General features: G+C 37.8%; 2 protein-coding genes across 2 annotated transcripts; one reads left to right on the top strand and one right to left on the bottom strand.

The window, feature by feature from the left end:
- LOC143847836 (uncharacterized) lies at positions 1-6,962 on the top strand. The gene is made up of 2 exons (XM_077356623.1): positions 1-664; positions 6,011-6,962. Exons 1-2 carry the CDS (start codon positions 174-176, stop codon positions 6,447-6,449), a joined length of 930 nt encoding a protein of 309 aa, XP_077212738.1. The 5' UTR covers positions 1-173; the 3' UTR covers positions 6,450-6,962.
- A 1,578-nt stretch (positions 6,963-8,540) lies between these two features.
- On the bottom strand, positions 8,541-18,934 carry LOC143847830 (uncharacterized). Its single transcript, XM_077356613.1, has 5 exons — positions 18,147-18,934; positions 17,924-18,042; positions 17,625-17,705; positions 9,365-9,439; positions 8,541-9,278 (listed from the first exon to the last, which is right to left on the bottom strand). Exons 1-5 carry the CDS (start codon positions 18,778-18,780, stop codon positions 8,865-8,867), a joined length of 1,323 nt encoding a protein of 440 aa, XP_077212728.1. The 5' UTR covers positions 18,781-18,934; the 3' UTR covers positions 8,541-8,864.
- Between the last annotated feature and the right edge of the window lie 3,867 nt (positions 18,935-22,801).

Genomic DNA, 22,801 nt, shown 5'->3' with positions numbered 1-22,801 from the left:
AACACGCAGATCACAGTAGTCAGCATAAAAAAACACAAACCGATAAATCCCGAGATTTTTATCAAATCATTCCCGAAACTCTCCTAATCATACAAAACCCTAACCCTACTCTACTCTACTCTCATCGAAACCCTAGAAGAAGAAGAAAAGAGGGGGGTGTGAAAGATCAAAAAATGGGGGTTGATTATTACAACATGTTGAAGGTTGGCCGGAATTCAACCGACGATGACCTGAAAAAGGCTTACCGGCGATTAGCAATGAGGTGGCATCCAGACAAAAACCCTAACAACAAAAAAGAAGCAGAGGCGAAATTTAAGCAGATCTCAGAGGCTTATGATGTTCTAAGCGATCCTCAAAAGCGTCAAATCTATGATCAGTATGGAGAAGAAGGACTCCAATTAGGGCTATTTCCGACGGCACCGGAGGCCGGTGTCGGTGCCGGTGATCCTGCCGGAGGTCGGTTTAGGAATGCTGAAGATATTTTTGCTGAGGTTTTTGGAAGAGGGGGGAGGAATTTTAGCTTTTTTAGGCCTTCTAATGGTGATCCTAGTGGTCCGCTTAAGGCGGCGCCTGTGGAGAATAAGTTGCCTTGTTCTTTGGAGGAGTTGTATTCGGGTTCGAAGAGGAAGATGAAGATTTCGAGGGATATTATTGATGTTTATGGGTGAGTTCTTTGTTTTGATCTTTTTTTTTGTTTGTTTGTTTGAAAGTGTTTTGGGGGTCAATTGTGTGGTTTTTTTTTTATTGGGGAATGTTTGTTTGTTTTGAGTAATTGCTGGCTTTTTTCTCTAGGGTTTTTGTATTTCTTGATTTCTTTTCTTTTTATTGATTGGTATAGGTTATTGATGTTTCTAGTTTATGATATGGTTGCCTTGGTGTTTTGATTGTTATGGGTAATTGAGAATTCTACCTTAGGATATGGGTTTCATGTTGAATTTGATTTTGTTAATCAAAATACTGACTGATAATGATTTGGAAATTTTTTGGATATGCCAACTTGATAAAAACAATGATATCAAAGTGATGTAGTTCCTTCTCAAACTCTGGCTATGTTCTCCTTTATGATGGTTGAATTCTAGCTTAGGCTGCTGTTGATCAGCCCTCTTTGAATAACAGTCTTAAGAGATATCTTGATAGAGCCTTGTGCGTCTAGTGCCACCTTGATAAGAACGGTATGAGAATTTGCCTCGTGGTGTTTAATTGGTTCCATGCCTGAGGTTGCTATTTGATATAAGCTCTGAGTCTTTTAAGTATAGCATCAATTTTGTTATTGACCTTAGTATTCTCTGATAAGATTTCTGGGTACACCAGCTTTTATGTCAGCACATGCATATGTACCTAAACTTAGTTATATGATTCCTCATCCACATGTATTTTTGGGCTTGAGTGCATGTCCTTAGATTTTTGCAACTGGTAGATACATAAAACATACCTTGTGATATTTGTACTATTTCACCTATAAAATCCCTTTATGGTTTAATAATAAAACGAAAAATCCTTTTTAAAAAAAAAATATTTGTGCTATTTCATCGCTTTTCAGTTTAGTTTTGCATCTTATTAATATTTTGTGATCAATGGTTTGGTTAACAAAGAGGTACGGGCAGACCGAAAACAACTTGTGTAAAAACAGTGAGGAAAGACTTGAGGGCTAGGAGCATAACAGAGAGCATGACCTTGGATAGGATAGAATGGAAGAAAATGATCCATGTAGACGAACCCAACTAGTGTCTGGAGTAGGCTTAGTCAATTTGAGCCGGGTAGATCCTTTCACCTTCTTTATGAAAATTTTCTAAAGGATTCATTAGCCGACCCCAACTAGTTTGGGACAAAGGCTTAATTGAGTTGAGTTGAGTTATGATCTATGGTTTGGTTAAAAAAGAGCAAGAAACTAAAATTGGAAATTTCTTACAAGATTTTTCACGTTTTTCTAGCTCTCCCACATTTGTGCTACAGAACATCAATTTCTCATTGTTCTCACTCCAATGGCCTTCCTAACTTGGGATGCTGCATGCATCACATTGATATAAATGCTAGGAAAGAAGTTTTTCCATTTCCACCACATCAGTCTGGTGGCCTGACACCATCCTGTTTCGGTGCATGATTCTCCGAGGCTAGTTGCTCAATCGTATGCCCCAGGATAAAGACTCTTTGTTTTTTTTTTCCTCCAATTTCTAAATCCACTAACTCGAATATAGACAACTATTGAGTTCATGAGTAATCCATCCTCGAAATTTTAGGCTTTCCCCTCAGAGTAGAGAATTGGTATTTAGACTCCTTGATTTGATTCCAGTCATGCCTTTCAAAACTTCCAAGCGTGTTACAGTCAGGTAGCCAGGTTGTTCTGCATGATCAAAACCAAAATGAACATCTTTACAGCATTAGCTTCTGAGTTAAAATTGCAGAAAACTCTACATTGATACCCTCAATAAACATAAAGAGCCACCAGTGATTCACCCATTCATATGTTTCCCAAAAAATCCTAGTTCTGTCAATACTTTGCATATGCGAAATGGTGAATCCCTTTCCAACAACTTTAACTCCCCGTGTAATGTTTTGCACCATATTTTGATGGATAAGTTTTCTAATAGCCTGGGTTTGAATTTGCACAGAAAGGAAGATGGCAGTTAAATCTTACTCGACATCCGTCCAGGTGATAAATATATATACAATGTTTGATAAAGGTTATAAGGAATATGTCAGATTTCAGGGCCTTCTGTTGGCTGGCAACTGCGATTTGAAGCTGCTTCACTGAACCATTCCATTGACAAAAATGTAAATCAAGGTGCCTTCTTTCCTAACGTGGGAGCATTTTTAAACTTCCTTCCCTCAACAAATTCTAGCTACATCAATTAAAGTAGAGATTTTGGAAGGTGCCACCTCTTTCTTGCCTCCACCAGAAAGTTGGTAAGCTCCTGTTTTGAAATGAAAGAATTGGGATCAGTAATAGCGGATGAAAGCAGGTAGTTTTAGTTAACAGAGTTTTAGGAGAGGTGCTATTAGTGTATTCCTTTAAGGTTTTGACCTAGAGATGTGTGGTGTTGGGATTTTCGGTAAAAATAGGAGACTGAACAATTTGCCTTATGATGACATTATAAACAGGGTATGTCATTTTAGTCGGATAACTTTTACCGTGGTAAAGGATGTACTGTTTAGAGTTGATCAAAGGCTGCGAAAAGGAACAGTTTTAACAGATGAAATGGGATTTGCAAAAGCATAATCAGTCTGAACAAAAAAGTTTCGAGTACATTATGATAAAAACCTCATATATGAGGTTGTTCATTGTACTTGAGTGGTATTTACAACAGTTTTTTTTTATAACGATGATAAATTTTATTAGAAGGAGAAAAGGCCATGGCTGAGGTGGTCAATACCAGGAGAGAAAAGAAAGAGCAACCGGTGACAAAATGCGCTACAAAGTAGGGGCTATTGAAATGTCTTTTTTTCCCAAGTTCCTCTAAGTATTCATGTGGAGGCTTATCCATTGTCATTCTAGGGGATATCTGAAGGATGATGATACAGCCATGACACAAAATGTGAAAAAATAATAAATAGGTGCCGAAACTGACCCTCGGAAAAGCGCGTGCTGTGGGGCGTTACTTGTTCCTAATGGCTGAAGCTCCATCAAATCCAAGGATACGTGAGGAAGGGTTGCGATTCTTACAGAAGAGGAGATGATTGGGGATTAGTGAACTCCTTCGAGGTGCTTCTCCCACCTTACATTAGACGGAGGAGGAATAAAATTTGGTTGCATAATATGCTAGGCTTGCCTCTTGGCGTATGCACTTTGGAAGAAAATAATTTGAAGAGATATTCTGTGCTTCCTTATTTTAGGGATTTCGGATGTCCATAGGGATAAGATTACATTTAAGCTTTATTGATTCCCAGGGACTCAATTACACTATTGAGAGCTGAAATTAGTCTCTCTCTTCCTTCTGAAAAAAATAATGCCTATAGGACATTATGCTGGGAAGAAACAAAATTTACTCTTCTTTCTGAAAATTAATACTCACTGGACCTTAAGCTGGGAAGAAGCAAAGATTGTACTTTCAGTATTGAATTCACTGCCATGCACATTACTTTCATCAACAACACTAAAAGAGGATAGTTAGTACTCAGTTCCAAGCCTTCTATCTATACCTTTGTACTATTTACTTAGTATACGGAATTCTCATATATGCTGATTTTCTACAATAATTTGATGAGGAACCAAGCTGTCTTGACGATCTAAAATTAAAGTTTTAATTCATAACATTTTCAAAATAAAAAGTTTTAATCCATAGGGAAACTCATTTTTGAAATACTGAAAAACCGTTTCAATGATGCATTTCTTACCAATAGGTACATGTAAAGGTCCTAATGGTGCCACATGGGTGCTCTTGTTTCCTTTTTTTCGGTGGTGAGTAGGCGGCTTAAGTTATTGGTGTAGGCAATTCCTGCTCATGTAGATAGTTATGGCTTTACCATACTAAAGTTTGTATATGGTATAAATATTCCATATCTTGCAAATGTGAGTCTAAAATGAAATAAACAACCACATGTATGTCGAGTTTACAAAGAAGATAGGATCAAGTTCCGGAATGATAGATGGTGCTTAGCGGAAACCTTAAGGGTGATGTTTTCTAACCTGTATGTCATGGCCAGTGATAAAGATACCTTTGTTCAGGATTGCTTAGTCAGGGAGGAGGGTCGGGCCTCTTAGAATCTTAATTTCAGGTGAAACTTTTTTTGACAGAGATTTGGCGTCTGGCTCTTCTCCTGTCTAGTCTGGACTTCTGCTACATTAACAAGATGGGCAGAGACAAAAAGGTTTGGACTTTGGATCTAGGACTCATCTGGGGTATTTAGGGTCAAATCTTTCTACCATCACATTATTCTTAGCCCTTCTTACTCGCATTTGATTAGAGTTTGCCACACCCCTGCATCTCCTAGAGTTTATGCGTTTGGTTGGACTGCTTTCCGGAAAAGATTTTGACGGTCGACCACCTGTGCAACCACAATTTTCTTATTATTGACCACTCTGCTCTTTGTGTGGAGGCTGGCGAAGCAGTTGATCATTTGTTTCTCCATTGCAAGTTTGCTAGAGATGTTTAGAGCCGTATTCTCAATATGTTTGGGGTGTCCTAGGTGTTCCCTACTCGGTTGGCCGAGTTACTGTATTGCTGGTCTTATATGCCTTGCCTTGGAGCTGTACGTGTTCAAGTAGACATCTCTTCTCATTCCTCTCACCACTGTTCTTGTAGTTAACATTGTTGGCATAGTGGCTGGTGTTTCATGTGCAATAAAAAGTGGGTACCTCGTGGGCTCCACTTTTCAGGAAGCTCTTCTTTGCCATATGGGTCAATGTCCATGTGTAACCTTTCCTCAGAGGTCTGCTGGGCCTGCAAAACCGCATGCCTACTATTGTTATCGTCTGGTCAATCCTGCTTGCTTCCATCTTCTCCCTGCTGGGGTACAGATTGATCCTTTTACCTCTTCTACCCAAAAATCTGAAGCGGCCAATGTGGTATAAGTGATGGTTTACCAGCTAACCAATTTCTCCCTCCCTCTCTCCCTTCTCATTATGTAAATAACTAAATAGAGAAAACCCATTTCAGGATCAGGTAGCTTGAATTAGCAGCTAAATAAATTTGAGTGTTGAGGACATTTGGTTGGGTCTTTTGTTTTCTGTTCATTCCCTTAATGAGTGTACTTTTGTTGAGCATTACGTAAGTGTTTGATGATTCAACTTGTGGACATATAGAAACATTCCTTATTTTCTGTTGGTTGAAATTGTACCTTCACTGTTAAAAGCTTGGATATTTCCCAAAAAAAATTAAAAGCTTGGATATTTCCCAAAATAAAAATAAAAATACCATCACTGTTTTGATTGGATGCTGATAAAGTTCAACCCTAGGCCCCAGCACAGATTTTCTAGGACATTTCTTCTTCTTATTTGAAAGGCAAAGACTTTATGAGATAATTCTACTTTTTATTTTATGTTTTTTTTAAGACACTGGCAATTCTCTTGCAGTAAATCAACGACTGTGGAGGAGGTCTTGACCATTTCTGTCAAGCCTGGTTGGAAGAAGGGCACAAAAATCACTTTTCCTGAGAAGGGTCACGAACAACCTAATGTTATTCCCGCGGATCTCATCTTTGTCATAGAAGAGAAGCCCCATGCAATTTACAAAAGGGATGGGAATGACCTGGTGGTCAACTGGCGGATACCATTGGTGGAGGCTCTTACAGGGACGACAATCAACCTAACGACTCTCGACAAAAGGACTCTGTCAATACCTGTAACAGATATTGTTAAACCAGGTTATGAGATGGTGGTAGCGAATGAAGGGATGCCGATTGCAAAGGAACCTGGGAAAAAGGGAAACCTAAAAATTAAGTTTGATATCAAATTCCCATCGAGGCTCACTGCTGAACAGATGTCTAGTCTGAGGCGGCTTTTGGGGGGTTGATGGAGGGTTTGTGGTGTTCTTTCAATGGCTGATGGTAGTGCGAATCTTCTGCTATTAAAGAACAACACGCCTATGAGAAAGACGAGGCTGTTGTCACTGTTGTTGGGGCACTTCATTGTCATTTTGGATGTATATAATCTATACAGATATCTATATTTGTTTGTAATCCAGTGAATTAAGGTGACGGGTTTAGGGAGAAGAAAGAAGAACAGAAGAGTGACAAGGGCAGTAGAATTTGGTCAGTTAGGCTCTCTGTGCTTCTCTGCAATTCACAAACTGCAAACCGTTTTTGGCTGGTAATGAAGTTGTAAGTATGGATAATTGCAAGGCAGGGATGGAACCGGGGATCAGCTTTATATATTACTAATCTTCTACTTTTGACTGCTAGGTAGCCATATTTATAATTTGAATAGGGAACCTGCTCTGGAAAATCAATGTCTCATTCATTTCCATGCCTAAGTACTGTAATGTCTTCCTTTTATTTATTCAGAAAACTTAATAGTTCTGCTCTCACATGGTCCTCACCAATTGGATTTTACATTAGATGTTTCTGGTTCTTTATTTTCCCCTTCAATACTCCTTAAAATGAAGTACCTATCTGGTTTTCTATTTGGCACAACTCCAAGAAGAACTGTCGTGGCATTGTTTTTGGAAAGCAATCAAGATTGCTACACTGCTCGACCACTATATTGGTTTGCCTGCTTGATATCCACCGAGTGTATGTATGGCCTGTTTGTGCTGTCTGTCCATCTCGCACCAATTGAACAATCCTGGCCGTGGGACACTTCCTAAGCCGTGGGTCATGGGGATTTTAGTTTGATATTTCGACTTGTTTGGTAATCTTTCTCCAGGGTGGTTCTGTGCCGCTTTTGCTCGAGAGAATTGAAAGTGGCCCAGGATGGCATTTGGTTAGAAGACAGCAAGAAATTTTGTTCCAAAAGCTCATTTCAGGTGCCGGAAAGTTTTCTCTTCGGTGCTGACTGCAGGAACATTTTTGAGATTCCTCTTTACAGAAATGGAATCGGGAGAATGGTTACTATACATGCGCACAACTGCCTTAATAATTCACATACAATACAAAAGTTAGGTACTCATGGTGTAAACTATAAAATTAGACCCTTTTTTATTCCGTTCTCTCATTCTCAACACAAAAACAAAGAATTACGCCGGAGAAGTTTCTGAGCATTTCACAGATGATGTGTATATCTCACAACAAATTGTTACTTATTTAAAAGGTAATCGGTATGCTTACCTACGCTAGGGAAACTTGAGTTTTATGCAACTTGAACCCGCCATTAGTTATTAGAGCACATACTGCTTAATTAATGATGATTTTTTCAGATAAATTTTTAGGGAGATGATATTTTCACCCCTCTGCAGTACACATTCGCCCCCTTATAACGTGAACAGTGGGCAACTTTAACCCTCTTTGACCTCAAATGCGTACTGCAGAGGGGTGAAAATACCTCTCCCAATTTTTATTCAATGATCATATGGCCATGTGTTACCATGAAGATAAAATCTAATCACTATCAAATCTTGATCCAATGATCATCAGACATGGCACACAGGATTCGATCATATACAATTTAATCAAGATGAAAATGATTCATCGTCAGATCAACATTTGATGGGCATCAAGGCTCATAAGATTTGATCCCACCATGATGAGGTCACGGTCCACAACTTGCAACCGTTAGATTGCAGAATATTTAAATTCGTCAATTCCTGCCCTGAAAAGCTTAACAAGAATTTAGACTAAAAGATTTTTAACCTCAGTGTTAACGCATTTGGAAATTTAGACAAGAATCTTGCAGCCCTCGCATAGACCCTGGTTAAAATTCATAAACTGCACGCACAGACCTGCTGTTGCCCTGCCAATCTCTTCTTCCACTGATCCAACTCTTCATAACTGTCTAGAGTTGGTTTCATTTTGTTTTCACAGGCACCCGCATCTTCTGCATATTCTCTACGTCCTATTCTCTGCTACCTGCACAATATAGTCATGGGGAAGTTCCATACAGAGAAAATGAATTCTTGGGGGAAGGTCAAATCAAGCTTGTCTTGACTTAGAGAAAGTTGGTTATAGACTAGGAGTTCAAGTATCCACATCCATTCATTTTTTTTCAATTTCATGCAATCAAGCCTGTCATTTACTTGAAGAAAGTAAAACAACCAAAGGAATTCTGAGATGGATGATAAACCTAGCTTGAGGTGTTTTTTTGCTATCTATCAATTGGGATGATATGCTCCCTTTGTTTCAACTACAAAATAATCAGGGAGGAGGAGATGCATTTTTGGAAACGTTCAACTTCCATATGCTTCCAGAGACCAATGTTTCTTCCCTAACAACAAAGCTAGCATACTAACCAGATGCCTACCTAAGCAACCAAAAGCAAAACACCACCTTGAAAACTAAGACCCACTTGACTCCACTTCAGCAGGGGCATCGCCACCATGATCGTTGATGTACAACATCGTTGTTGGACCAGCATGCCTACCACCACCCCCTCCCCTTGCATAATTTGCATTATAATAATTTCTCGGATAATAATTTCCAGGCTCGTAATACTGGCTGCGACCATTCTGATAGTTGCCACCACCCCTGCTGCCACGACCGCCACGACTGTTTGGGTAACCACCTCTACGGCCACCACCACGTGCACCCCCTCTTTGGTTCTGGTATGTCTTACGTGGAACGTGCTGTTGTTCCTTTGTCTCTGCATTACCCACCTCATTCTGCTCCTCCATATCAGGTTGAGGTTCGGATAGGTCCTCCTGTTGAGCCGAAATGACATCTCCAGCAGGATCAAGGGTGTCTAACTCATCCTGAATAGTCAAAATTCCACTGCCATAAGCTAAATGAAACAATGAGGCAAAGAATACTATAGAGACTCAAGGAAACAAAATGGCACCTTAGTAAGTCCCTCGACAGAATTTGATTGATCAACAACAGTGTCCTTTCCCTTAAAATCTGCAACTTCTTCAACCTGCCAAAACATGTAGAGTTGGGAATCAGAGGTCAAGATACAGTAGAGACAAAACTATCACTAAATGTGAAAAAGAAATGCATAGTTAAATAAACAAGACAATCTCAAGATGTAATTTTCCTAAGAAATACCACAGTCCAACATTGCTCGTCAATGAAGAGGTAAATGTCACTCAGACCAAACTCATTATTGCCAACTGTTTCCTTTTATCCTTCTTCTCAGAATAACTTTCATGTTCTTTAGTTTGAGACCATCCCAAAGATTCAGGAAACCGTGCTGATCGTATCTGATGGTAATTTAAATTTAAATTTCATCCAATCAGAACCCATTTTGGCAATTTTTTGCAGTGATTTCTGTCATACCAGCATGTCTTCAACCATACAGTCCAAAAGATTAACTCCAAAACTGACCTTAATTGATTACGACAGACTGCAACTGCCCCTGATAAGTTGGAATAACCACAAAGTACTTTACTACTGCCCATGCATAATTTCAGAAGAGAACTTAACATATTCATCAGAAACTTTCTTGGGGAAAATTCAGGAAAATAATTAAAAACTACTCTAATGAACGAAGGTTTGAAATTTCATGCCTTTTTCCTAACAGTATAACATGATAGGATGTTAAGACAGGGAAGGATAAAAATATGAGTTACAATACCCATATATTACAGCCGAGTACACCCACTATCAGTTAAGACTTATAGCATCAGAAAGCAACAGACACACGATGGTTGCTTGGCTGGGGAAAATATTCTTTATTCTGGGTCCAATATTTTTTCTAATTATTGGAATTTCATATGTTTTCATGATTCTTCTAGTTCTCAGCACCTCAATATTCAGGAGTATGCAAATTGGATTCGGGATCGACTAGCGAAACCAGGAGAACCTCTCAATAAAAGGTGAAGCTTGCCTTAGGGTTCATACATTTATTGAAGATGCTTGCAGAGGCCCTTTATCTCTTCCATTCCTTTGCATCAGCTACCTAATCCATTATTTATTCTTCTGGATTACAAAAGCTAGTCTTACGGCCTCATTGCATATCACCAAATTGGCTGTTATTTGCAATAAGGTTATCTTCTTCAAATTTATTGCTGACTCATGTGTCCTACCGTGTCCGACACGACATGCATGTCCACACGTGTCGACACTCCTTTGCACACTTTTACTTGTATTGCTGGAAGTGTTAGACTTAATGTGGGTGTGTGGACATGTTTTGGTACCGTGTCAAGTGTGACATTCTGTTTTTTTATTGAATATTGTGTTTACCTCATTTAGACAACTCGTATCCATGTCGAAACTGGACACACGAATCCATATCCACATATACTTTCCATTTTAGCCGTGTCCCCATTTCTAAAGTTTAGGGGTTTGCCGTGTCCGACACTCCGTGTTTGTGTCGACACGCGACACTTGTGTCCGTGTCCACAAATCGTAGGTTATCTTAAGTTAATATTATTTGATGATGGGCTATTGAGGCCACTTTGGAACCATGAACTAAGATAGATATAGTAAAAGCATTATAACCATTATCATTAAAAAAAAAAGTATTAAAACCATTATTTGCAAATAATAGCATATGCAAATAAGATTATACAAAAATAATTTTTAAAGGGTAAGAAGTGCTTAGTGTCAGTTACCCATATTAGGACCTAGTTGTCAGATAAAAATCATACAGTCTCACTGCAAACCATGCAACTTACTTTCACACCACTGCAAACCATGCAACTTAATTTCACACCTTGTGACTAAAACTCAACTGAACAAGATTCTGTTGAGACTCAAGCTGTTTCTAATGTTTCATTCAAGTCACCAAGTGTTAAGGAGGAGTCCAGGTACTCTTACACTACTTAGTTTTACTTCTTCCTGTTACTCCCTCAAAAGTCAATACTCTAGACCTATTTGATTTGGAGACATTATCTGTGGTTAATCTTGAAATTTGTGTCCCTTTATTCAAACCACCATCCAGCATGCTTTTCTTGCCGCAATCATTTTGAGGCCTTGAGGGACATCTCGAAGAGATCTAGTGTCCAAATGGCAAAAGATTTCAACAGAGTGTTTATGTGGCTGTAAAGATACAAGATACAACCTCCCGTGGGGAAAGACGAGTAGTAGAGGCATATCAGAAAAGGATAGGCTGTAATTATAGTGGTGGTAGAGTTACTTCAGCGGTATAAACATCTTTAAAATTCTACTTACAAAATTGAATGGGAACGCCAAGGGATTCATCAAAATGTTAGTGCAGCTCAATGAAAACAAAGAAAACACAATAAATGAAACAAAATAGCATACAGAAGTATATGTACAGCACATTTTAGAATGTAGCATTGTAATGTACCCTAATAACAAAGAAAACAATTTATTTGGGTTTGGAAGGGACCATGTGGAACTCCTATGATATGTGGAAACGGATTCGTGTGTCGAGTGTCAATACGGATATGAGGCGTCTGACACTGCAACCCCTAAAAATCTAGAAACGGGGACTCGCCCATACACATGCTTACATATAAAATTAGTAATTGCTAATCACAATTTAAAAGAAAATAAATATTGGCAATGTAGCATTCTAATGGACTCTAATAACAAAGAAAACAGTTTATTTGGGTTTGGAAGGGACCATGTAAACTCCTACGACACATGCATACATACAAATTACTGATTAGCTGTCATAATTTAAAACAAAATAAATACGGTATTCATTTAACAAGCTAATAAATCATGATTAAGAAACTATGTCTCAAAGAAATATGAGAAATCAAATAAAATTGCATTCACTAATCTAATATAGTTATCTTCAGTTCTTCACTCCAATATGCATCGAGAAAGAAAGAACTAAAGGATACAATGAATATAATATTGGAAGAAGTGTTTGTTTAGTGTTTTAGGTTTAGGGGAGGGAAGATAACAAATATTAGTGAAAGAAGAGTGCCCGCTTGACATTGTAGTATTTCACTTGACATTGTACAAAAACGTCTAGACGTGCCCGCTTTAAGTTTGACAGTTCCAATATGTTTACAAGTGTCGAAAGGAGTGTCAATACATGTCGACACGCTGCTGAAAATTCAAAGTGTTGACTTGATCATAGAACTCTAACAGAGGATTAGCGTGAGACTATAACTGAAGTTTACGAACATATAAATCTACTCCTATGCATAAGTTAGTTACACCAAAACCATAAACCACCTTTTTATTTTGGAATGGAATTTCACTCAATGCAGCAAAAAAGCTTTTGTCTTCCTCCTAGGGTATAGAAGATTTCAAGCAAACCCACACAAATGATGAATTGGTCTAGTTTTGTAGGTCGATAACCATAGACGAGCTTGGGAGTATTAGGAATCTTGATTCCTCGAAAATTGATTCGGAAACGGACTTTTGGGAATCCCGTTTCAGAAACGTGGGAAACGCGAATCCACTCTATGGGAAGTTCGATTCCCACTCTATGGGAAACGCGTATCCCACTCTGTGGGAAGTGCATTTCGTATCTGCCCTCCTTGTCTCTTGTTAGTCCTCTTCTCTTCCTCTTCTTAGTATTTACATGTAATGTCATTTAAGTACTTAAGATTTACATGCAAATAAGGGAATAACCCACATTTGAATAAATTAAAAACAGTTTCAAGACTCAAATCTAAAAGGATAAAAAGTCAACTTTCCAGTTACAGTACAAAATTCGAAAAAAAAAAAAAACGAGTAGGGTCAAAATCTTAACTTCCAAACGATGGGGTATTTTCAATTTCTAAAATTCATAAATTATATCATGTCCAAACATTATTAAATCTCAAAAGTCAAGTAAAAAAAATCTCATAATTTTTTTTTAAAATTTTCTTCTTGTCAAGCACTAGTCAACGCATTGGTCAACACAGGCATTCGAGCTAATGGTGATTTTCCTTTAAGTAAATGTTGCATCTTTTAATAAAAAGTATTTTTTTTAATATTTGGTTCATATAATTATTTCGTATATTTTTTTTAGTAATTATTTTTAAATATTTAATGATTAAAAAAAATTCTCTGACCCTTTCCGCTTCCCGCTTCCCACCTTCCTGCCCGCTTCCCGCTCTGGCAACCTTGCAAAGGATACATTAACGACCAGTGGCCAGAGAGATATGGGAGGAACTCACATGTCATGAACTTTCAGGTTTATCATCCAAAAGGGATGCTATCATCAAATCAGTTGATGCATCTATTTACGAGAAAAATGGAGTATTACTACAAGAAGATCAAATAGGTAATACAAGGAATTAAGACGACCAAACTTCAAATGGATTTGCTAGCGTCCATCGCAGAAGGCATTTCGTGGATGGTCTGTTGCATTTGAGAGCAGCCACACAGTGAATGAAGACAAAATCTGCTGAAAAGTGAGCCTGCGCAAAATGCCTTATGTGATGGACACTAGCAAATCCCAAGTTCAAATATCATTTAAATCGATGAAATTTAATTGATTTGATACGGTTTAATAAATGGAATGCAAATCATCGGAGTAATGATTTATTATTGATTAAGAAGCCCAGTATCTATTTGATTAGCAATCCTTCAATGCAACTACATCAGCACATGCATCCTAACTTGTGGTGTTGAGTTTTTTTCAGTATTGTTATAGATTTTGTTCTTTTAACTACTATGAAAAAATCTTGAAGGTGCAGTCAAGATTCAAGTTGACACCTTCAAGCCAATGAGTATGAACTTTATACGATTATAGGACAGAAGCACTAGGCATGTCCTTGTGCGTTTCTATGGCAAGTTAGTGGCTATGCCCTTACCTATAAGCTACAAGCAACATTAAAGACCTGCACTCAGTCCCCATCGGTCTATGGATTTAAGCATCTTCCACACTAAAATATGATATGTGCCAAATGATGAACAAAGTGCATGCATGAACCAAATATAAATTGGTAAATAGCATACAAATTACAACCTTGAAACATGTAGAATCTGTAGATCAACCATAATATCAACTAATTTTTACAGAATCAAAGATAATAGTCACACTACAAAGAAGTCTTCTTGAATTCAACATGCGTTCAAGTGTTGAAAACCGGTTTTATAGACTTGTCCGTTCAAGCATCAACATGACAGCATCAACATGACTAGGAGATCCACTACAAATGAACCCAATATGTTGGAGCAGGTTGTGTTGGTCTGGTTGTGGTTTGCCTAATTCACAAATCAAATTTTTTCCTATTCTAATTGATCTTTCTAAGTTGTTAATTGTTTAGATTATAATTGTTAACTTCTATGGTATATTTTTAGGGAAATGATAAATGCGCCCCTTTTCCTCACCAGGGACACCCAGCAGCAGTGTATCAATGACTGCAGAGGGGCTGATGTACTTCCCGTCAGAAGTATTCAATGGATTTGATTTCCACGTACACTGCAGTTGGGTGTCCCCGGTGATGAAAAAGGGCGCATCTATCATTTCCCTATTTTTAATATAATAATACTGTATATTTTATAACAATAATATGGTTGTAAGTTGTAATATTTTTGGATTCGAATCTAAACTTCACAGCATAAGTAAATTTATTTAACCAAGAGGTTAATGAGGTGATGCTTTCTAAGTACTAAGTAGTTGGTAAAAAAAATAAGTCAGGGACTATTTGAGTTTTAAAAGAATAGCGAATTACACTACAGACAAGGCAACGCTAGTTCAACTTCAAACATTAAGTGCCTTCCTGTTAGAAATAATACATAGATATGTAATGTTAATAGAAGATATGTTATTAGCTGTTTTCTTCCGTATATATCACTACAATAGGGTTGTGATCATTATCTTAATACAATCAAACTCCAGAAACAGCTGGCCTCTCCTCTTGCTCCGTTTTCTTTCTTCTCCCTCTCAATCTACATCACATTCACACTGATTGTACATGGTATTAGAGCAAAGCTGGAAAAGATCCAAAGAAGATCTTCATTCAACTCAATAGAAGTATCTCACCCATATCTTGAAATCACCAGCTCCTAATTTCTTTTTTTCTCTTCCAATTTGAAGTCTAGTTCTTCCTATTTTATCCTCTCAACTCTTCAAAACCCTAGGTTTCCACTTTATATACTTTCTTCCTATTCTATGAATTTATTTTCTCAATGCCATATTTCATTTATTTGAAACCCTATCTAAACACACATTTCATCGATCTGCAACACTAGCCTACAATATTTGAAATCCAAGCAATGCTCTATTTTCTTCTTATTCTTTTGGAAAACCCTATCTCATTCATACTTCCCTTGAAAAACCGCTTCTCTATTTGAAATCCTAGCCCTGAACAGATATTTTCTCTCTTTCTACAAATACCTCCCTTTGGCCATACTTATTTTATTATTCACAATTTCACTCTTTCTAGAAATCCCTCCCTTTGGCCATACTTATTTCAGGGAAATGTTATCAGCACTACTGTATTTTGATGAGGGCACTCCTCACTTTATTAAAAATACGGTATGGCCCACACCATAGGATGATCCAGACCATCCATTAGATGGGCCACAGCCTAGCCCCAAAAATTATTTCCATAGGTTGATCCTAACCCTCCGATCTATAGAGGGTTAGGAACTTAGGATCAACCCTCTAACATTCAGATCTATAGAGGGTTAGGATCAACCCTCTCACATTTAGATTAAATATTGCCTAGTATGTATCAAACCTTGCCTAGCATGTATCAAACCTTTGGAAGGGCAATATGGAAAAACATGTGTGTTTCCTTGACTATCCTAATCTATTTTATATTATAATCATACAGATTTCATATTTATGTTATAAACATTGTATTTAGATATATGGTAATTGAAAATGCACCACACCCCAGATGCAATCAATTTTGCACATGGAAGCCATTGTTTTTCCTAAAAGAGGCAACCTGTTTGGTTCCTACTAAGTCGCGGTCCCAACTATGAAACCATTTTCACTGAGGGATGTTGTCCATCCACACAGCATTCCTCTTGTATTTGTTATTTAATTTTATTTCTCATAATTTCTTCCTAATGTTTCTAGTGTTTATAATTCTTTTCAGGCAGAAGAGCTCGCATCTTATTCAATACATACACTACCAAATTATATGTGTATATATATGTATATATACATGTGTGTAGTGTATTGTATATGTATCAGTTTTTGGGTAGCTGATAGTGCGCAAATACCACCATTATTTATCCTAGTTAACTAGGTGATACTTTGAAAATGATCATGTGATCATGGGCTCAAATTACACCATGGGAAAGGAATGAAAAATCGCAACAAACAGCATAGATATAATACCTTTAAAGGGATCAGATTCAACCAAAATGTCACATATTTCGCACATCAGTCCATGCTCTACAGTAAACTACCAAGCTTTGCACCAAGCATATGCAGACTAGAACAAAATTCTGAAGTTACCGCCTCTTTGTTCAAAGAGAACTCAAGATGAATTGAGCCCCCGAGTTTCTAGAATACACTAGAATGCTAAAACCATTAAACAATAGGGCCACAGAAAATGCAAATGATGACATTAGTCACTTGGAAACTAGTTTCACAACAAAAGCAACCTATTAACATCAAAAATGAAACTTCTACCCCCAAAAAATATATATTTGAAATAAGTCAACCCTCAACTGGAGAAAAGAACTGCTTATATGAGCTCCTACATATAAAATATGTTGTCTTCTATAGACTCCTCTGGATTGTTATGGCAAGAGTCCTCTAAATCCATGTTATTAACAGGAGAAAAGTTTTAGCTTCTTCTCTGTTAATCAGTCTATAGAAAAGTAATGAAAATAAGCACAGTCCCAAATATCCTTAGCAATGCTAAAATGGAATAACACTATTGTAATCTGTAAAGATTAACAAAAAAATCACAATGTGTGCAACAAAAAAACATAATGCAGCTACTTAAAAAGCACATCAATAATGACATAAAATGAAGTTAACGCTAAAAAAGCCATATGTATAGCCACAACAAAAATCCAAACACAATGAGCACATTCATAAATCTGATCAAACAAGTTAAAAGAAAAACTAAGAAGTCACAAGCTCTGTAGATTTAAACCACTACAAGAGACTAGAATATCAACATCTAAAATCACTTTTACTGAGAGATTGAAACATGTCCTTAAATTAGGAACCAACAATAATTAAACACAGATTAAGGTTTCACTAAATAAGTCGATCTTCTAGCTTAAGAATATCCGATCCAAGACTACTTGAGATGAGATAAAAGTTTCACCTTTTGCTGATATTCGGCTGCCAATGCACCTTCTGTCTGGATACCTAGATCAGTCACCGTGGAGGATTCTTGCACAGATACCTGAGAAGAAGCATACTAGAAGGATAAAAAACTGCTACTTTATATAGAGACATCGAACCAGCCCAACCAAAAATTAAAGCTGTATGCATTATATGGACAGAAAGCAACCAACTGGGATCATTCAATACAACCTTATGAAAATTGATACCAAGACAATTAGACAAACCCATGGAAATACCCCAAAACTATGCAACTTTATTGCATTTGTGCACAGATACCTGAGAAGAAGCATATTTCCCCGCAGCCGCTGCCACATCAACCGGAGCTTTCATCTCCGGCGTTGTCGTAAAATAATCCGACGCAAGTATCTTGTTCAGCCGCTCTCTCAATCCCGCATCTACAAATCAAAACATAGATTAAAAAAAAAAAATCACTAACTCACCCAATTATTTCTTCAAAAATTTCATAAATACGAAATGGGGCAAAGGGTTGGGACAATACAAGTAACAGCAGCACCAGGTTGAATTGGGTGATCCGAATTCTCGAGCCAGAGCTTGGCATGCTGGACGCAACTTCGAAGGGCGTTCTTGTGAGAAAGACTAGAATGAACTGGTCGAGCCATAACCAAACCCCCAAGCATAGAAATGAAATCGAGATCAGTCTCTGCAAGAATAACCGTGGCTTCATCAGTCACATAATCGTAAGTCAAACAGCATTCTCTCTCATGTGTTCGCGTAAGCATTGTAGAGGTGAATTCACTCTGAGGCTTAACATCAAACAGGTAGCCGAAGTAGAGGAGATTCAACAGATCTTCAACAGAATCTGAGGTTTTAGTTGGGGGGTCTTCGGATTTGATATTGGCACTATTTTTGGAAGGGTTAGGGTTTTGGTGGGAGAGTGAGAGTTCTTCTTGGAGAGCGAGGGAGAGGGGTTGGCGTAGCTTTTCGTATTCTTCGATGAGGATTGAGACTGAGGGTTTTGAACGGAGGACTTCTTCTTGCTCTTTGTTGAGGGGTTTTCCTTGGGACATGTTTTCTTCCATTTGGAGGATTCGATTGTATTTCTTCTTAAGTGCGCGAAGGCGTTTGTTCATTAGGTTTAAAACTGGGCCTTCTGTTGCTTCTGAGCTCGCCATTTCAAACCCTAACCCTAACTCTCTCTCTGTTTCTCTGGTTGTAGGGTTTTTTATGTGGGAGTACGGTGTGGGAGAGGAAGAAGACGGAGGGGCGTTTGGGATTTTTTAGGGGAAGAGAAGGGTGACTTGATAGAGAATACACTATAGAGGGGCATGATTAATATTCTCCATTATTACTGGGGAGGTCATAAATTTGTCCCCTTTTATTTTTTTGGGCCAGCCTCTTTTAGTGTATTTATGGTTCTTTTTCTACACTAGAAGGGATTGGATCGGGGAAGAAGGGGGATTTACATCCCCTTATTATTATTACAGTGGATTAGATGGGAGTATTCTGATTTTTATATTGGCACTACTTTTATTTTAATATGACAAAATACCCTTGGCAGCTCTATCCATAAATCATGCAATGAGGTATGCTTCCTAATACTTATGTGCTCCAATAGCTTAAAAGTCATGTGAATGTGACTATGTTCCAACATTTGATCATCCAATGTGGATGGTCAAAATTTACCTGTCCAAGTTCAATGGGAAAAATATATTCTGAATAGTAGTACTTTGGAGAGGGAGTGTCCGAGTGTGGTTGATGTTTTTATTGAAGTTTATGTCAAATTCATCACCCTCGAATAAGGGTGCAACTCGGGTCGGAGGTTAAGACAACCCTAACCTAACCCGAGATAGCATTCCCTCAACCCTAACCCAACCCAACCCAACTCGGTCTTGGGTTGAGGTGGTCAACCCTAACCCAACTCATCTAATATGAAATCAGGTCGGGTTGAGTAAGGTTCACCTTGGGCTTAACACAAAAACACAATAACTCAAAGAAAATCAATGTAAAATTAGAGGACGAAGGTCCGTTCAGGTTGGTTCAGGTTGCCAAGGCCTCAACCCTAACCCAACCCGAAATTAAATCGGGTTGGCTTTTCCCAACCCTAACCCTAACCCAACCCAAGGAAATGCCAACCCAACCCAAGGAAATGCCAACCCAACCCAAGCCAAAATCGGGTTGAGCCCGACCCTAGTTGCACCCCTACCCTTGAATATGGATTCTACAAAAAATGTGCTACCAAACAGAATAAAGAAGTATGTTGTCAAATACACTTTCACCGAAAAAATACGTATCATTGTTTTGGCTTTCGTTGAAGTAGAAAAATGTATTTTACAAGGGAGTTTGGTTGATACGTTTATTAAAGTTTATGTCAAATTAACCATCCTTAAATGTGGATTCCACAAAAAATGCGCTACCAAACCCATTCGCTTTCGTTGAAGTATTTCTTGAAAATGTATTTTACAAGGTTTTAGTTGCTTATTTTCATAGAATACTTATTCAGGGGTGGTGAATTTGACACAAGATTTCTTTGGAAAATGACATTCATCCTTATCCCTATGATTTCCCTTTTAATAAAAGTAAAACTGCAACCATATCCTCTCCTCGACCTAAAGAAATTCTTTCACATGACTCCTCTGATGGGTCGCACCATCTCTTTGTCTCTACTCGTTCCAAACGCGGCCCCTCACTAGTTAGCCCTTGCCTCTAAATGCCCAAATCCCAGTGTATATATGTGTGTGTGGTGAGAGTTGATATTGGATAAGTTTATAATCTCTTTACTTTAATAGAAAACCAACGGTCTCAACTTTGTTCTTCAACCCAAGTTAATAATATCTGTAAGTAATTATTTGCCAAATATTTGCCATGTCCTACTATTTTGTTTATTAATAAAAGAAATTTTACTTGAAACATATAATAGGATTACTATCTAAGGTGCTTTGAACTGGTACAACCCGTCGGAATGCATTTTCGATAAAATACAAACCATTGGTATGCCTTCTTCAGGTTTTCCACAAAAATGTAACACTTTGATGGCATTGACAGAGTTATTAAGTACCCAATAATGATTATTGGCCTTGTAGATTAGTGATGTAAGTAGTCAATAGAGAGAAGACAAGCATTGGATTTGACCGGAACTTACCTCGTTGAACAATGGTAAGCAGTGTTTGGTTGCCAACCTCATAGAGCAGTGGTATGAAGTGTCATTACCAATATAAAGAGAAAGAGAAGAGAGAGAAAGAAATAAAAGCATTCCAAGATGTGGATTTTGGCTTGGATTTTATGGCGAACGGACAAGAGTGACACATCAACAGACATGCAATGATTAACTAAGAGACATCCTTAATAATCTCCCGGAATATCAATGATATATTAGAAACCAAACAAGGGTTTTGCTGACATGGCACCCAAATGCCAAGCAAAACCCCTAACCCATCCAGGCTTTTGCCCAACCAAAGACACCCTGGATTTCTGTACAATTGGTCTTGTATTATTCATATGCAAAAATGCCAAATTCCCTTTTTGCTTCTTTTTTTTTGGTTTTTTTGGAAGACAAAAGATATAGGACTTTGTTATGAGTTTTCTTCTGTTCTATTAATTAATTTCACTTTTCTATCTCTCCTTTTTGCTTATTCTTACAAGTTGTGTGCAATTGAAAGAAGTAAAATGAATCAAAGGGCACCTCATAAATGACTGAAACATCATAATAAATTTTTTCCTTTGAATTGGGCTAAAGAGAAAACAAAAGGGAAAAAACCAAAACACCTGATTTCCCAAACTGTGCGATTTCCTTCTCTCATAGCATTGGCAAAAATAACCTTATCCCACCCTCCTACCCCACAAGAACTCATAAAAACTTGCTTGAAAGAGCTCCCTAAGTTTGCAGAGCAGAGCACATTACAAATGTCTAATTATTGCTTTTCACTTTTGCAAACAAAGGGTGTGAAAAAGAACCATACTACCACCCTCTTCTCTTATTTCTGCAGTTCAAACTCTGACCCCATGACTTTTTTTATCTCAATATCAATGAAAAGAAAACTTTTGCCATATAGGGAATTAGATGGAGAAGCCATATTTGCCATATAGGGAATCAGATAGAGAAGCCATGTGGGAGGTTCCAATAAAGTTGACTGTTCGTGATGTGCATATGAATCCTATAATTTCCTTTTTCCCTTTTTCTTACAGTTCATATCTAGTTTTAAATTTTAAATTTTCATCTCAAATTTTGTTTTCTAAGCATGATTTTTTGAAATTAAAGTGGATAACCCTCCTTATGTACCAGTGGTTCGAATTAGCTTAGAGGAAAAAACCCGCCTTATGTACGCTCATTTCCTAAGTGTAAGCTCAATTGGATATTTAGTCAAGATTTTAGTTGGGTTTTTTTTTTTTTTTTTTTCTATTTTGCTTGGTTGATAGTAATTTTAAGCTTGGTTTTTCAACTTCTATTTTCCAAATATTTTTATACGAAAATTTAGTAGGTAAATTGTGCTTCCGTAGCCAGAATTTGCTAACTTTACGCATCCCTTAGCATGGTAAGTTCTTGCTTTATCAGGAAGATCGTATAGAGCTTTTTTCCAAATCGTCCTCTTGATAAAGCAGGCTAGCATCTTGATGAGATAGGAATCCCATGAGGACGGTCCGTCGATTATGGTTAACTTGTAGCTACAATTAACGATGGATAATTGGTCCTCGCACATTGCTCAACCCTTGTTATTCATTTATAGTCATCGTCAATGCATCTAAGGCTCCATCGCTTTGCTAGTGATGTGATTAAGCATACTGATTGGGTTCATCTTGCTGACCATGGGCTATCGGTCTGCATAGGGATTGACCTCTTAATTCATTTACGATCATCATCAATTCATTAATTCATTTACGATTATCGAGCACCCGTATAGGATTATGACGTGGGTCCACTATATTGTTCATGGTTAACCCATGACCATAGCTAACTATAGAACATCTTCTTCTTTTTTTCGCCCGCGGGTCAACCCCCATCATTTATTTATGATCCATATTAATGCATCGAATCGCTACTCTTGTGCTGGATATATGATCAAGCAACTTCATAGGGTTGTAACACGGGTCCACCTTATCGACTACCCCAACTTCATAGGGTTGAACACAAACCCCATCATTCATTTACGACTACCCCTTCACTAAAGATATGATCAAGCCCCCTCATAAGGTTATGTC

Source organism: Tasmannia lanceolata, unplaced genomic scaffold (assembly GCF_043159265.1).
Source record: "Tasmannia lanceolata isolate RefF3 unplaced genomic scaffold, GAP_Taslan_0.1 ptg000003l, whole genome shotgun sequence".
NCBI classification, from domain to species: Eukaryota; Viridiplantae; Streptophyta; class Magnoliopsida; order Canellales; family Winteraceae; genus Tasmannia; species Tasmannia lanceolata.
Note: the sequence above shows the minus strand (reverse complement) of the source record. Positions and strands in the feature narration are given on the sequence as shown.

Coding starts and splice junctions, on each gene's coding strand:
- LOC143847836 (XM_077356623.1), top strand. CDS start 174: ATGGGGGTTGATTATTACAACATGTTGAAGGTTGGCCGGAATTCAACC. Junction 665..6,010: donor GATATTATTGATGTTTATGG/GTGAGTTCTTTG, acceptor ATTCTCTTGCAG/TAAATCAACGACTGTGGAGG.
- LOC143847830 (XM_077356613.1), bottom strand. CDS start 18,780: ATGGCGAGCTCAGAAGCAACAGAAGGCCCAGTTTTAAACCTAATGAAC. Junction 17,706..17,923: donor GGAAATATGCTTCTTCTCAG/GTATCTGTGCAC, acceptor GCTTCTTCTCAG/GTATCTGTGCAAGAATCCTC. Junction 9,279..9,364: donor CTGTCGAGGGACTTACTAAG/GTGCCATTTTGT, acceptor TTGACTATTCAG/GATGAGTTAGACACCCTTGA.